This window comes from Chiloscyllium plagiosum, chromosome 10 (assembly GCF_004010195.1).
Source record: "Chiloscyllium plagiosum isolate BGI_BamShark_2017 chromosome 10, ASM401019v2, whole genome shotgun sequence".
Classification (NCBI taxonomy): Eukaryota; Metazoa; Chordata; class Chondrichthyes; order Orectolobiformes; family Hemiscylliidae; genus Chiloscyllium; species Chiloscyllium plagiosum.
Genome location: NC_057719.1, coordinates 79,023,515 through 79,039,012, shown reverse-complemented (window position 1 = coordinate 79,039,012; position 15,498 = coordinate 79,023,515). Strand labels below are relative to the sequence as shown.

Here is a 15,498-nt window from a genome sequence, read left to right as displayed (position 1 = left end):
ATGTTTATTTGACCTTTAACCAGGCAGTTTTACTACAGCTGGTTACACTACATGGAGTTTTGTTCAGCTTATACAATGGCAGGTTGCTACAGACTTCCTAATCAGTGATAACACTACCCTTTTTATATTAGCACCAAGTGAGTGTTGAGAACTGTAATTGTACTCACAATGCAGCCAGAAGGTGAAAGCACACACACACTTAACATGTACACATACAGTCACTTGTATACACACACAGACACATGTACAAAGACTCACATGCATGTACAGGTACACACACACAAACACACAATCGCACATACCACACATGTACACACGAATGCATGTACACACGAATGCATTCACACACCTTGAACAAAGCAATGCAGTGAGGAGGCAGGCATGTCATCTGAAGGGTACATAATTATAACTTATCTGCCTGCCAACATGGCGCATTTATTCGTTTTCATTGCTGCACCCTCTGGGGGAATGGCTCTGAGCAGTTCAGCGGCTTGTCGTGCAGGGAATCATAAAACACTAACTCCCCACCACCCAACCCAACACTGAGTGGTGAGGTATTCCTCAGAGTGAGCAGTACTATGACCTTTGATATTTCTTTGTCGTGGAAGCACCAAGGAGAAGACTCCAGACCCTTTGAACCAATTCCCTTAGTGTCCAGAAGTCCAGGAACTTGAGAACAATTCTTCTTTGCCTTGTTTGAATGCAGGGTCTCTGTGTTATAACAAAGGACTTACATTTCAAGGGCACACTACTTTCCTACTGTCAGGATGGCCAGAACTGTGCTGGTTGGCCACGAAACTGACCCTGGCCTTTGCTCGGACTCAGTGCCTACGATCCCCGATTCCTAATCTATTGCGGTGGCTAGTTCAGTTCATTTACAAATCGACACTTGTTTCACATCTCTCCGTGGAAACACAATTGACATCCCATTCATGCCCACTGTGCAACGTGCTTCTCACCTGAAAATAGAAGAGATTATCTTATTAAGTTCCTTGTCTGTAAAAACCACACTCCTCACACCCCAAGTAGCCATCCAGGTTGGGCAGTGTATGTGACCAACACAGCACATCCCTTTCTGTGTCAAGAAGATTGTCAGCCCTGTCTCAGTGGGTACCACGGATTATTTTATAAATATTCAAGACAACAGTTTCAGCCTTGGCTTCATATCTCAGCCGATAGATGGTTGTTCTGACCGTGTAACATTCCCTTGGTACTGACACTGGCATTGTCAACCAGAATTGGAGCGTCGTAGGCTGAGAAGTGACCTTACAGAGCTTTATAAAATCATGAGGGGCATGGCTAGGGTGAATAGCCAAGGCCTTATCCCCAGGATAGAGGAGTGCAAAACTAGAGGGTAAAGGTTTAAGATGAAAGGGCAACATTTAAAAGTGATTTAAGGGGCAACTTTTCCATGCAGAGTGGTACGTGTATGGAATGAGCTGCCAGAGGAAGTGGTGGAAGCTGGTACAATTACAGCATTTAATAGACATCTGGATGGGAACATGAATAAGAAAGGGTTAGAGGAAAATGGCCCAGATGTTGACAAATCGGACGAGATTAATTTAGGACTCATTGGACCGACGGGTCTGTTTCCGTGCTGTAACATCTCTCTGACTCTATAATGGTGGGCTTGGATCTCTGGAATGGGATGTGAACTCACAATGTTCTGCCTGAGAGATGTGATGTACTGGCTTCTGAGGAGCAGGTACATGGGAACACCAGCACTTGCAAGTTCCCCTCCAAGCCAATCACATGACTTGGAACTACTTCCCTGTCACTGGGTCAAAATCCTCCCCAACGCCACAGTGGCTGTCCCCACACACTGAGGCTGCAGCAGTTCAACAAGATGGCTCATCACCATCTTCTCGTGGACAGTTAGGGATGAGCAATAAATTCTGACCCAGCCAGTGAAGCTCATTTCCCATGAATTAATAAATAAATACTAAATGGCAGACTATTGCACCCATTTATTTTCCACACTCATTGATTTAGCCAGCGAGGGCCAATACTGTGAGCAGAGAGAAGAGATGGCAGCTTAGTAATATATGTCACCAGCATTCTATGTCTCACAAAGTGACATAGTGTTTGAAAATCAGATGGCGTTAGGAGCAAAAACATGTACAACAAAAACTTCGATGTGAGAGTCAGGGAGCATTGGGGACTGGCCCAAGTGTCCAACTCCGATGACACGGGCACTGCCTTCAATATGTTGTAGTCTCATCATTGCCACCCAACCATTGCTTGGTTACTCCTTTAGTTCTCCAGCCAGTACCTAACATGCTTCAGTAAAGGAATGGTACTCACTGAACTGGCAGATGTATCGGTTGCGCGTCTTGCAACGCTGATCATTCCAGTTGAAAGCACTTGAAACTTGCAACTCGACACAGTTTCCAAAACTGGAACAAAAAAAAGGAAGCCCAGTGAGTGAAACGGTGATAAGCTGAGGGGGTACACATTGTGCATGTCTCCCATACATTTTTAGCAGGGAGGTTCATTTCCACTGGTACCAGAATATGGTACTATTTTTCTGGTTTGGTGCTAATTAGTTAACACTGTTGATGTCACAAAGTTATGCCATCATGCTGAAGGTTCTAGAGGTTCCATATGAATTTTGTATATTATATGTGTATTAATTATCTGAGCAAGGAATGTGTTTTAGCCCATCCTGACTTACCCCTGATTATCTGGCTGTCCAAAAGCAAAACTGTAAAAAGTGGGAAGTTCCCCAGAGTCCCAACGGAATGAATCTCTCGACATTTTGTATGTTAAGCCTGAAAACAATAAAAAGAGCCAATTAAGCTAAAATAATTACATCTACAGTGATTTATCCATCTTAATCCCATTATAACCATACCCCGTGTCTTTACTGCTGTTAGTCCAGCCCCTTCACACTGTCACTCAGTAACCCCTCTCCCCAAGCACCTTGTGTTACTGACTGTATCTCTCCTGATGTTAATCCAGCTCCCTCACACTGTCACTCAGCTCCTGATGTTAATCCAGCTCCCTCACACTGTCACTCAGTAACCCCTCTCCCCTAGCACCCTGTATTACTGACTGTATCTCTCCTGATGTTAATCCAGTTCCCTCACACTCACTCAGTAACCCCTCTCCCCCAGCACCTTGTGTTACTGACTGTATCTCTCCTGATGTTAATCCAGCTCCCTCACATTGTCACTCAGTAATCCCTTTCCCCGAGCACTTTGTGTTACTGACTCTATCTCTTCTGATGTTAATGCAGCTCCCTCACACAGTCACTCAGTAACCCCTCTCCCCCAGCACCCTGTATTACTGACTGTATCTCTCCTGATGTTAATCCAGCTCCCTCACACTGTCACTCGGTAACCCCTCTCCCCTAGCACCTTGTGTTAATGACTGTATCTCTCCTGATGTTAATCCAGCTCCCTCACACTGTCACTCAGTAACCCCTCTCCCCCACACCCTGTGTTACTGACTGTATCTCTCCTGATGTTAATCCAGCTCCCTCACACTGTCACTCAGTAACCCCTCTCCCCCATCACCCTGTGTTACTGACTGGATCTCTCCTGATGTTAATCCAGCTCCTTCACACTTCACTCAGTAACCCCCCTCCACCAGCACCCTGTGTATTTCTCCTAATGTTAATCCAGCTCCCTCACACTAGGGCGTAGAGTGACTATAACTCACTGAGAGTGAAATGAAGCCAACACAAAGATTATTAATGGATAGAGAATGTTATGGATTAAACACAACAGCTCACCGATCCAGAAGTTGCGAGTTTCAAAGTCTGGGTCAGTCACCTCATTTGTAGTCTCTAACTGGCTAAGGTAAAAAGCCAAAATATCTTGCACCTTCTGGTTTTTAATTTGTGCTAAAATCCCACCTCGCTCCTGAAGAAAAACAATGAGACCAAAGATTAATCCACAAAGATGTCACAGCAAATAAGTCAGACTTGGAACACTGCTGCTGAAATTGACTGGTTTTTCTATACTGTACATCGGAGTTACTAGTCTGAGAATCTATTCTCTTTACAAATAATGTGTGTTCACTCTTGGCTTCAATTTTCCTTTTGAGCATGCAAGCTGATGGATGCTATGCAACATTCATGCCATCTATTCCATGGCACTATGGTTCAGCTTAAATATAGAGTAATGCTCCCTGTGATACAGAATCCCTACATTGGGGAAGCAGGCCATTCAACTCATTGCATCCACACCAATGTTCCAAATAGCATCTCCAAACCCACCTCCTATCCCTGTGACCCTAAATTTCCTATGGCTAATCCACCTAGCCTCCATATCCATGCACATTATGGTCAATTTAGCATGGCTAGTCCACCTAACCTGCACATCTTTGGACTGTAGGAGGAAACTGGAGCATCCAGACGAAACCCACGCAGAACGTGAAAACTCCGGGCAGACTGAGGCTGGGATTGAACCCAGGGTCCTTGGTGCTGTGAGGCAGCAGTGCTAACCACTGAGCCACCGTGGCACCTAGAATTGGAAGCCTGAGAAACTTCAAAGGCAAGACTTGCCTGGTTTGTTCTGTTACCTGACATTCGTTCTTGGCTCCGTAATATGTGTCGGCTTCAGGAGAGACCATAAAGCAATCTCCATCAATCTGGATATCACAGGTATGAAATGGAAACTCCATCTTTTCTGGGAACGAAAAGTCACGCAAGAGTTAGGAGTTAGAACAGCTACCGGGAAAGAGCAAGGCTGAGTCATACAGTTCTTTCAAAGAGCCAGCACGACATGATGGGCCAAACAGTCACCTTTGTGCCTGTATGACTGTATATGATCAGGGATCTTGGATTTTAATCACACACAACACAGAACCAAAGAATGTGTGAAAATGCATTGCCCTCACCATCAGAAAACAGGGATCATATACTACGACATATCTCTTTATAGGTCTGCTAGACAGCTCCTTAGATCCTAATAACCTTCCAGTTTCACTGTTTCTTGTTAAAATTGTGCCTTTCCCAAATGGGTTAACATTTCACGTTAGGTTTGTCAGAAGAAACTTTTACAGAGATCTTTTGCAGGGTCAAGACAGGCATGATTTGGCAATGACCTTTTGATCATGACATTATTTCCAGCACAGGTGAAGGTCATCTGGTCCACTGAACCCCTGCTAGCTTCTCATGAAACAATTCACCAGGCCCACTCCTCCATCTCTCTCCCCAAAGCCTGTGAGATTTAATTCCCTTCAGTGTCCATCCAACTCCCTTTTGAAATCACAGACAGTTTCCAGTTGCACCACCTTCATAAATAGTAATTTCCTCGTCATTACTGCTCACTGCATAAAAAGACCATCTTGCTCAGCTTCCCACTACACCTCCTGCCCATAACATTTAATCCAGCCCCTAGATATTGGGTAAAGTTCTGAACAGCCTCTTTCTTGTCCGTCTTCCAGCAGCTGGACTGTGCTTTAAGATAACAGGATCTAAATTCCAGAATGGCCTCTATTAATCTCTTTAGGAGAAAGTGAGGACTGCAGATGCTGGAGATCAGAGTTCAGAGTTTGGCGCTGGAAAAGCACAGCAGGTCAGGCAACACCTGAGGAGCAGGAAAATCGACGTTTCGGACAAAGGCCTTTCATCCTGATGAAGGGCTTTGCCTGAAATGTCGATTCCCGTTCTCCATTAACCCCTTTGCCTTTCTTCGCTCTCTATTCCATTTTGATTTGATTTGACTTATGAGTGTCTCGTGTGCCAAGGTACAGTGAAAAGTATTGTCTTACATGCTTTACAGGCAGATCGTACTCTACAAGCACTTCAGGGTAACAGAACAGAGTTTAGGATACAGTGTTACAGCTGCCAAGAAGGTGCAGAGAGAGATTATCATTAAAGAGGTCTATTCAAAAGTTTGATTACAGCAGGGAAGATGGCGTTCTTAAACGTATTTGTATGTATATATAAACGTTTACATCTTCTGTCCAATGGAAGAGGGTGGAAGGAAGTGTAGTTGAGGTGGGAGGGGTCTTTGATTATGTTGGTTGCTTTCCCGAGGCAGTAGGGAGTATAGATGGACTCAATGGCCGGGAGGCTGGTTTGCATGATAGATTCCTCAAGATGCATCTCTCGGGCTGAGCTTCCAGGCACCTTCCCTGATATCCTTTATTGTCAAAAACACATTTGTGATGTAATTTGGGATGTGATACCGCTGTAAAGTTGGTACATAAATGCAAATTGTTGTTGTTTTCTGTAAAGTTCCAATCTGTTTCCAAATGCTTTTGAATAGATATTGGCTGATGCCAATGATTAGCCAATAGGGTAGGAAACAAATTGCGCTCAGAAAGCTATTTAGTATCACAATGATTGGAAGTTCTCTTTGAGCATGCTCTCTACAGGCAGATTTATATACTGCCTTCAGGGCTCTTGTAGTGCAGTCCTACCTCTGGGATAGGAGACCAGAGATAAAGTCCCATCTGCTCCACAGGTACGCCATGAGATGTCTGAACTGGTTGATGAAAACCGTGGGCGGCACGGTGGCACAGTGGTTAGCACTGCTGCCTCACAGCACCAGAGACCGTAATCTAATCTAAACATATCTAAAAATATGTATTGCCTGAGCTCAACTGAAGCTGTAGTCACTATTGCTCTCTGAGAGCCTCTACTGGCAACTAACTGACACTGCAATGGAACAGCACAATGGGGATTTGCTGGATGTTGAGTGGAAACTGCATATCTTTGTCTGCAGTCTACAGGAAGCTCCTCATTTCAGTCTTTGGTCTTGGTAGTTCTGTAGTTGCCGACGTGTCAGAAGCATGTACAGCTTCTTCCTTAAGAAGGTCAAAATATTGGTCTGAATCTTCTGATGCCAAAAACAAATGCCAAGTACAAACAACCAGAGGGATGTCCTGAATTTGCACACGTGCAGATTTTACCTGAAACACTTAAATTCTGACTGGCAGAATTACAGTTCCCAGGGTCTTTGGCGAATGTACCCAACAGTGACAGTGACATCACGGCAAAACGTATCCAGAAACCCACCCCAGGATTTACATACCTGCCGTTGGTCACAGGTAGAATATCTGGGTTGGCAAAAAGCCTAACAGTGGGAAGACCTAACCATTGACCTTTTTCCAAATATCTCTCATGCGCCTGTCTCGATGGGCGACTCAAATATTGGTGTTTCAGTTTTCCATCGGGAAGAAAATGACATTGCATCTATAGTCCTCAAAACTTTCCCACCTCTGTGGTTTTCCTCACCTCTTGCGCACTGAAAATTAATTAACAGAGAATGATTGACACAATTGGTCACCAACTCAACGACCATTGAACCAGCTGCCATCAGGTTGGTAGAGAACAGGATGGATGTTGAGCCTGTTCTCCTGCAGACATTTCAACATTCCTATCCTTCTCAACAACGACAACAGCAAAATTAATCTCCACCTAAGTTCAGCTTCTGACTCGCATCATTTATTTAATTTTGTCCTTTCAGGACAACCCATATTTCTCATCCATTGAGAGGACTGAGTTGTTTAAATTGTATAAGCGCTGAGGACTGAACAACCAGTTCAGATGGACAGTCAGTGAATTTAATGAGCATTGGAATTTGGAGTCCGGGCAATGTAATGCAATGACTTACCGACTGCTTGACAATACAGTGTGAAAGCATGAATGATCAATTTGTCAGCTCATTTTCAATTCAGACAATTCCCTTCTAGACCTGCCCCAAACCTCGACTCTTCTTAATAAACGTTAAAGAAGTTACACAGCTCCTGACGAGGGGCTAACTCAAACAAAAATAGAAACAGCAATCAAACAGTCAATGGAAATACACAAGATTGCAATGAAAGCGTTTCAAATTGTAATGTCACCTCCACTGGTGATGATGCACCTCAGCCCCTTCTTCACCAATGTCCAAGCTTCATTGACACCTAATCCCCAATCAGTACCTTCAGTAGTCCATATCCCTAATTTCCAACCCTAATCCTAACCCGTAATCCTAACATTAAACCTAACCTTACTTACTTTGTCAGCCTTCCAGCTCACAAGATAATGGCTTGCGCTAGAATGCTCAACTCTTTGTCAAGTGTGACCTGGTGTGGCTCAGGGAGCCCAATCTGACCCAGCCATGAGTGGAGAAGCTCTGGTTTTCTCTGGGCCCTCTTCTCAACCAGTTTAGGATTTAATTTTTCTTCATTTTTTCCAATGCCCTACCAAACAGTCAGTCTCCAGAGGTCATGCCCATCAGCGATGTCTCCTAGTGTCAGTGCTGATGTCTGCCAGCTTTATATTTTGCTTGCAGTATCCTTGTGGCAGAGGGACAGTCATTCCTTACTCAGTTCACTGTACAGAAGTTTTTGGCTATACAGCTGGTTGGATCCAATAGGGATATCATTGACTTAGTAATGGGGTGGCTCAATAATCTTGTTGGAAATAGCAAGACCTTGTCCTGGCAAAAGAGCTGAATGTACCCTTAACTTTAACCTTAAGCTTCTATCCATCCTAATCTTCATGCCTAAACCTATTCTAAAGCCAATCCCAACTTCTAACCGTGAGTATAAACCCTGTGCACAACCTTGACTATTACCTCTGAGTCTCACCTTTAAACTTAGTTTTGAGTCATTGCAATGAGGAGAATCCATCTATGAAAACTTGCCACACTCTGCAACTGTCTCTGTGTCCTTGGCTTTCATATGAATCTGTTGTCACTCACCTTCCTTTTATTATATAAAAAAAGTACTTTACTCCTAAAAAATATCTTTGTACACATACATAGTCACTAAAGCAGTTCAATTCTGTACAGTCATTGCACATGGAGAACAAACATTGGAGTTTGACTTTCCTGCCCATTGTCACTCACCCCCACACAGGGCACCTCCATATCCAACATTGCACATGCAGGAGCACTCTTCTTCTCTATACTTCCCGTGAATGCATTGCACACTGCACCTGACTGGAAAAAAGGACAGGCAGTTTCACAAAGAAAGACAATGTTTAATCTCTTCACAGCTCAATTTGTCCCCGTTACACCACAGAATCCAAGCTCGATAGAATCCCTACATTGTGGAAGCAGGCCGTTGGGCCCAGCGAGTCCACACTGTCCCTTCAAAGAGCATCCCCATCCACTTCCACCCACCCCCATAACCCTCCATGTCCCATGGCCAATCCATTTACCCTACATATCCCTGGACACTATGGGAAATTTAGTATGGCCAATCCACCCTAATCAGCACATCTTTGGATTATGGGAGGAAACCAGAGCACCCGGAGGAAACCCACACAGGCACGGGGAGAACGTGCAAACTCCACACAGACAATCGCCCGAGGGTGGAATTGAACCCAGGTCCCTGGCACTGTGAGGCAGTGATGCTAACCACAGAGCCACCGTGCAACTCCATGTGGGATTCAGATACGTCGAAATTGTTATAATTATTCAGATCTCCAAGCAATAGCCTAAGCATTTGCAACTAGCTCCAAAGTGGCTCAGTGGGCAGTGCTCTTTCCTCTCAATCAGGAAAACTGTAGTTAAATTCCCACTCCAGAAAGCAAGATCCAGACTGGTATTCTCAGTGAAGTATTGAGTACGTGCTGCAACATGGGGTGCTTCCTGTTCAACAAGCTGTTGAATTGGGACTACTCTTGCCCTGTCAGGTGGGTATAAAAGTTCCCAAAGCAATATTTGAGAAGAGTACGGCAGGTGTCCTGGACAATATTTAACCTTCATCCAACAATACATGATGTGGCTGATATCATATTGCCGTTTGCAAATGGTCTGTTGTGTTTCCTATATTATATCAGTGACCCCATTTTGCACTTCATTGGCTGCCAGGTACTTTGAGATGTCCTGAGATGGGAAGAAAGCAGTCAGCATAAGTTTGACAGTCCAAGGCGGGTAATGGACCCCAGTTCCTCATTCCTTGCATATACCTTGGCAGTACCTTCCAGTGAATCCTGGTAAACACTCACATCGACACGAGCTCACATTCAGCTGGCCTCTATTACTGCAGCTCATCCGACACGGGTTCCTGGGAACCTCTGGAAGGAAAGGCTTGCATTGATACAGTGTCAGTGCACAGCAGGATCCCAAACATAGAAATGTGCCAACAACTTGATAGTCTCTTTTAGTGGCGCTGGTTGAGGGATAAAAGTCGATTGGTTGTGGGGGAGCTCTTTGCCAATTGGGTGTGTGGGATCATTTGTAACCAATTGAAAAGACTTTGTTTAACTCAAAGAACTGCATTTGTGGGAGTGTAGGGCTTAATGGGGTGAAACTCACCCACAATGGTCTGACTCAGGAATGGAAGTGCTCTCATTGACTTATGGCCAACATTTAAGGCATCTGAGCAAGGAGATTCTAAGGAGAGATAAGGTAAATGGTTATTTCTCTGGCATTAGGTTGGGAAGGTCTGGTGGAATCTAGTTGGTGGAGGATGGAAAATCAGGGTGTGAGTTGCCCCAGCATTTCTCAGCTTCCAACACTGAGCCAGTCCAACCAGAGAGCTGTACTCACTCATAATCTCCTGCCAAACAGTGGAGATTCAGCCTGTTTGAACTTATCATATGCACAAGTGACATTGTGTAGGATGTCTCCTAGCTTAAAACTGTTAAGTGTGACAGGTGAAAACATCATGCCTGAGGGTGGAAATTTCAAGCAGATTTGACTACTGAGGTGGGTAGCTCAAGTAGAGAAATTTCCAGACATGCCAGACTCACCTCAGTTAAAAGTAACACAAAACATGCAATTTTTCATTTGGATCGAGTCAGACCCATTCAAGCAGAGAGTAAGTGTCTATGGGGTGGGGCAGGTACTGAAATAAGGTGTTAGAAGACCTGCCTCTGTTCTCTGCAATTTTGTCCCAATTGTCTTAGGCCATGTTAGGTCCTTCAGCCCTCACTTCTCCATGACCCATTCTCTCCATCCCAGCTCAATGTTAACTCATGCTCCACAACCTCAATTGACATTGCCCTCCATTTCATCCACATCACTTCCTTAGCCTCTCAATCAGATCCCACCATTAGCTCAAGATCAATGTAGAGATGAAAAAAATATTCTAGCAATCCTAATACAGCTCTCACTTCCACTCACTAGGTACTAAAAAGGACTCAAATTCATATAACATCTTCAAAGCTGCTAAATCTCCTTAAGTGATTACTTGCTTAAAAACAACAAACTTCTATGCAGATCCACCTAATCCTTTAATAGTCTATTCAAATTGTCAATCAAACTATGAACTCAGAACACTCTGCTGAAGTAACTGAAGATTTTGAAATTTAGCAAAGCAATCAATAATGACATAATTATATCCCTTGGGGTAAAATCAACAAAGATCTTTAATGTATCTGCACAATCAGATGTTATGCTTTTTATAACCGAGCCAGTCATTAAAGTAGCAGAGGGATTTAAAAAATAAATTTCACACTGACAGCTACAGCCTTTTCTCTTCAGTTTAAAGCATGGGGAATTTAAAATACTTTGGACTATGCTGGTCATGTGGACTCTATCAGTTCTTCAAAAGTGTTTGCATCTACTCCATATATTCATGAATCTCACGCTATAGGGTAATGCCCTCAGCACTGAGTGCAAATGACCCTTCTGAGTGAATCACACCTACCCAGTTGCTGGATCAGAAATGGGTGCAAGGTCAGTATCTGGGTCCTGCTTACCATTTTGTGCAGTTTGCCCGACTCTGAAAATCCGGCCTTTACATTTACCAAGCAATGAGCAATGACTTCAAGTTTAAGGAATGTTGAATGAAGACTTTTAACTGTAGGCAGACCTAGAAATTATTGTTGTTCGTAAAGATTAAGGACTTTGTTCTTTTATGAACCTTTAATAGTCTATGCAAGCTGGGCAAAAGTGAGGACTGCAGATGCTGGAGATTAGAGTTGAACGTGTGTTGCTGGAAAAGCAGAGCAGGTCGGGCAGCGTCTGAGAAGCAGGGGAGTCGATGTTTTGGGCAAAAGCCCTTCATCAGGAATGAGACTGTGAGCTGAGGGGGTGGAGAGATAAATGGGAGAGGGGTGGGGCTGGGGGGAAGGTCGACAAGAGTGCAATAGTAGATGGAGGTGGGGGTAATGGTGATAGGTCGGAGGGGAGGGTGGAGCGGAGAGGTGGGAAGGAAGATGAACAGTTTATGTAAGCTGTCAATCACACCATAACTTCGAACATTCTGTTGAAACAACTCGAGATTTTCAAACTTCCAATCTTCCACCTGCGGTTTTAACCCGACCATATCAAACAGGTTTGGTCCTGTATTACTCTCGCTATGCAGTCGCTTTTAAGGGAAAAAAAACCTATTCATGAGCTGCTGAGTGGCATGAGTTCATTTCTGACGGCCTCTGATAACTTCTCGAAATATTTAGAACCCATTGGCCATTGCATTTCTGAAGATATCACCCACGTATCCATCACTTTACACTGAACCGACATCAGACAAAACAAAATGTCTGTATAAGTAGGTTTGTAATGGTAGAGTTGATGCCAATCTGTGGTTGGGTAATAACAAAGCCTTTACAGAGAGATTTGTCTTAACGGAGGATTGTTACACACAGTGTCAATGGTATGGTATATAAGAAAGTCACTGACTCACTGCAGCTACTCACCGCACAGTCCACCACGGTGATCCCAGGATTTAAAGCAACCTGACATGCGAGAGGTGCAGAGGGAGCATGAAGCCCCTTCCTTATAAGGAATGATGGTTCTTCCATTGATTTCCCAGTTGCCTCTGAAATGCAAACAACGAGACATGAGAATGGACCTCATGCATCCAGACCTGATCTGCATAGTGCAAAACTGAAGCTGGGGCAAGGGGTGTAGCTGCACTCTGACACAGTCCTTTTATACTGTGGTAATACAGCCTGCTGCTGTCCCTACTGCCATTGAGGGGAGAACATCATCTCATCAATCTGACACCCTTTAGATTCACCTCTTGTTTCTAATCTGTGTGTCTATGTGTTGAGTTAGTATTTCTTCTTGTGGTTAGTAATTAGTAAACCCACTCTACCACCACTCTATCCATTTAATCTTTCTCACTTTCCACCATTTGCCATCTCTTTTAAAATTTTGAGGTTTTCTGGTTTTAGGTAAATTTCTAACTGTAAGTGCTACACCAAATCTTTAACTGCATGAAGAACAGGACATTTAAATCCTCAAAAGTAATTCGGCTAGGAATACTGTGACATCCAATGAGGGTATTTCTGTACCGTAGCAAATCAAATCCATGAAAGACTTTGCAGTATCTTTCCTTCTTTTTTCCAAACTGATAATTATCGACTTGGGTTAGTGTGGACTTGTTGGGCCAAATAGCCTGTTTCCACAGTGTAGGGATTCTATAATTCTAATTCTGGATGAGCCCCTAATTTATTGCAACAGATCACTGACGATCTATGACCAGATTTCAGGTGACGTTCTCCAATTAATTACAACTCTAAATGAGGAACCCCAAACTGGCTCCTCTTCTTTATTCACCCATCTCGTCAATTGGTTGCATTAAAAAAAGATCCATTGCCTTGTTTGTACCTTTCTCCCTCACCATAGAGTCATAGTCATAGAGTCATGGAGATGTACAGCACAGAAACATACCCATCAGTCCAACCCGTCCATGCCAACCAGATATCCAAACCTAATCTTGTCCCATTTATCAGCATTTGGCCATATCTCTCTAAACCCTTCCTATTCATGTACCCATCCAGATGCCTTTAAATGTTGTAATAGTACCAGCCTCCACCACTTCCTTTAATGAGCTTATGCTTTAAAAGGAGCTAATTTAACTTGAAATAACAAAATGTGTGTGTTTATTAATTATTATATGTGGTAAAAAATGCTAACGCAGCACACACATACGCAGATCCAATGTAAGAGGGGAGTCCAAAAGAAATGGCTAAAAGAAAAAGGACACTGATCAGTTACTGAATTGTTCATGAAGAGCAGGTAGTTGAACATTATGGCTGTTGCAGTGTAAGTTACCAATAGCACTGACATTGGTTGGTGAACAACTGGTCTCATGGTACTTGGTTTTGCAGATAGGTTGAGCTTCTGTAGTTCTGCTGCATTTCAATCCTGACTGAGCTGTAACATTCAAGGTGATATTCCTTTGCTGTCCTTTGTTCTTTTTAATTGGTTTGCTGTGGTCAAAGTTACAGAGAGTCTTTGCCTGCAACATAAGGGTAACTAGGAGATAGTGCTTGAACTAACATGCTTACATCTAGTCTGGTACACACAGTAGTGTTTAGTCCCACTAGCTCACTCCAGTAGAATTGAAACTGGCTTTTTAATCCTTTTTGTATATTCCTGGATGGTAAAACAAAAGTTGAATCTCTGCAAAGAGAGGGGAGATAGTCCATCCCCTCATTAGTTCTTGCTAAGTCTCTCCTTATTTGAAGTTTCCCTGACAATTTACAAGTGTGCTATTCGATTAGCTTCACACAGATTTTGCCAGTTACTGAATATTCCTGTCGCAGTCCTCCTTTCAAACACAACACGTTTTGAAATTAAAAGGAAAAGCTGTCTAAAATACTGAAGTGTTATGAGTGATCATCATAAAATCTTCTAAGTCAAAGGCAAGAGTGTAATTGCTAAGCCACAACCAACACCCTTGACATCTCATCACTTCTAACAAAAAAAACGTTAAGATGTCAATGAAACTGGATATGAGGAGACAGAGTAAATGTAAATAGACATTATTTTGAAAAACAAACTTTGAAATCTTTTTTTCATTTAAAAGATTGGACCTGGAAAAAAGGTTGAGACCAAAAGAATAGAATGATTCAATTGGGTAATGAAGAGTCCATTCCATTTTGGAAAGGTGCAGTTTTAGCAGGAAGGACTTTTCAGGCACCCAAGTGGCAGATGGGCCATTGCTGTGAGGGACCTATGTGATTTCAATGTGTAGAAGATGCCTAACTAGAGTACGGTAACTGTACCATTAATAGGGTCTTACCCTGGTGAATAGGCACAGATAACGATGTCCATCCATTCTCCATTCTGAAAACACGTGCGCTTCCCACACCCCACTTTGCTGGTGGTCGCCCAGACAAGCTGTTAAAAAACAGAATTCAAGAGCATTAAGGTTTGCTCCTCCTTTCACTTGCCTCCCACGAGCTGGATTCTCCACTGTTGTCTGTAACTGGGATTGAGCAGACCTTAAAGGCAGGGCAGAGGGTGAAGAGCACAGGGCAGAACCAAAGGCCCAAAGAGTGGCAAAGGGGAAGGGCAGAGGAAAGGACAGGGGGAGGATTATCACAGGACAGGATATTAATTGTTTATTAATTGCATTTAGTTGTATGCAGGTGGTGGGTCTTGGCCTGCACATTCACTTCAGCCCTTACCAGTAGACACACACTACTGAGGAAGTGAGGAGGCTGCAGAAGGTCTAGACAGTTTGGGAGATGGTCCAGGAAATAGCTGATGAAGTTCAATGTGAGCAAATGCAAGGTCTTGCACTTTGGAAAAAAGAATACAAGCATGGACTACTTTCTAAACGGTGAGAAAATTCATAAAGCCAAAGTACAAAGGGATCTGGGAGTGCTAGTTGAGGATTCTCTAAAGGTAAACATGCAGGTTGAGT

The 15,498-nt window shown here is 43.4% G+C and overlaps 1 protein-coding gene across 2 annotated transcripts in view; it reads right to left on the bottom strand.

The window, feature by feature from the left end:
• Positions 1 to 328: 328 nt before the first annotated feature.
• LOC122553807 (C-type lectin domain family 18 member A-like) overlaps positions 329 to 15,498 on the bottom strand; it is a 39,416-nt gene continuing 24,246 nt past the window's right edge. Inside the window, exons 4-12 of one of the 2 annotated variants that reach the window (XM_043698158.1) lie at positions 14,872 to 14,969; positions 12,536 to 12,657; positions 9,899 to 9,967; positions 8,793 to 8,885; positions 4,528 to 4,634; positions 3,737 to 3,866; positions 2,675 to 2,771; positions 2,305 to 2,396; positions 329 to 959 (exon numbers count right to left, since the gene is read on the bottom strand). In XM_043698158.1, the coding sequence (XP_043554093.1) occupies positions 931 to 959; positions 2,305 to 2,396; positions 2,675 to 2,771; positions 3,737 to 3,866; positions 4,528 to 4,634; positions 8,793 to 8,885; positions 9,899 to 9,967; positions 12,536 to 12,657; positions 14,872 to 14,969 (837 nt within the window). In that variant the 3' untranslated portion in view covers positions 329 to 930. Of the gene's footprint in view, positions 960 to 2,304; positions 2,397 to 2,674; positions 2,772 to 3,736; positions 3,867 to 4,527; positions 4,635 to 8,792; positions 8,886 to 9,859; positions 9,968 to 12,535; positions 12,658 to 14,871; positions 14,970 to 15,498 lie in introns of both variants that reach the window. The other variant, XM_043698157.1, reaches the window with a different exon arrangement.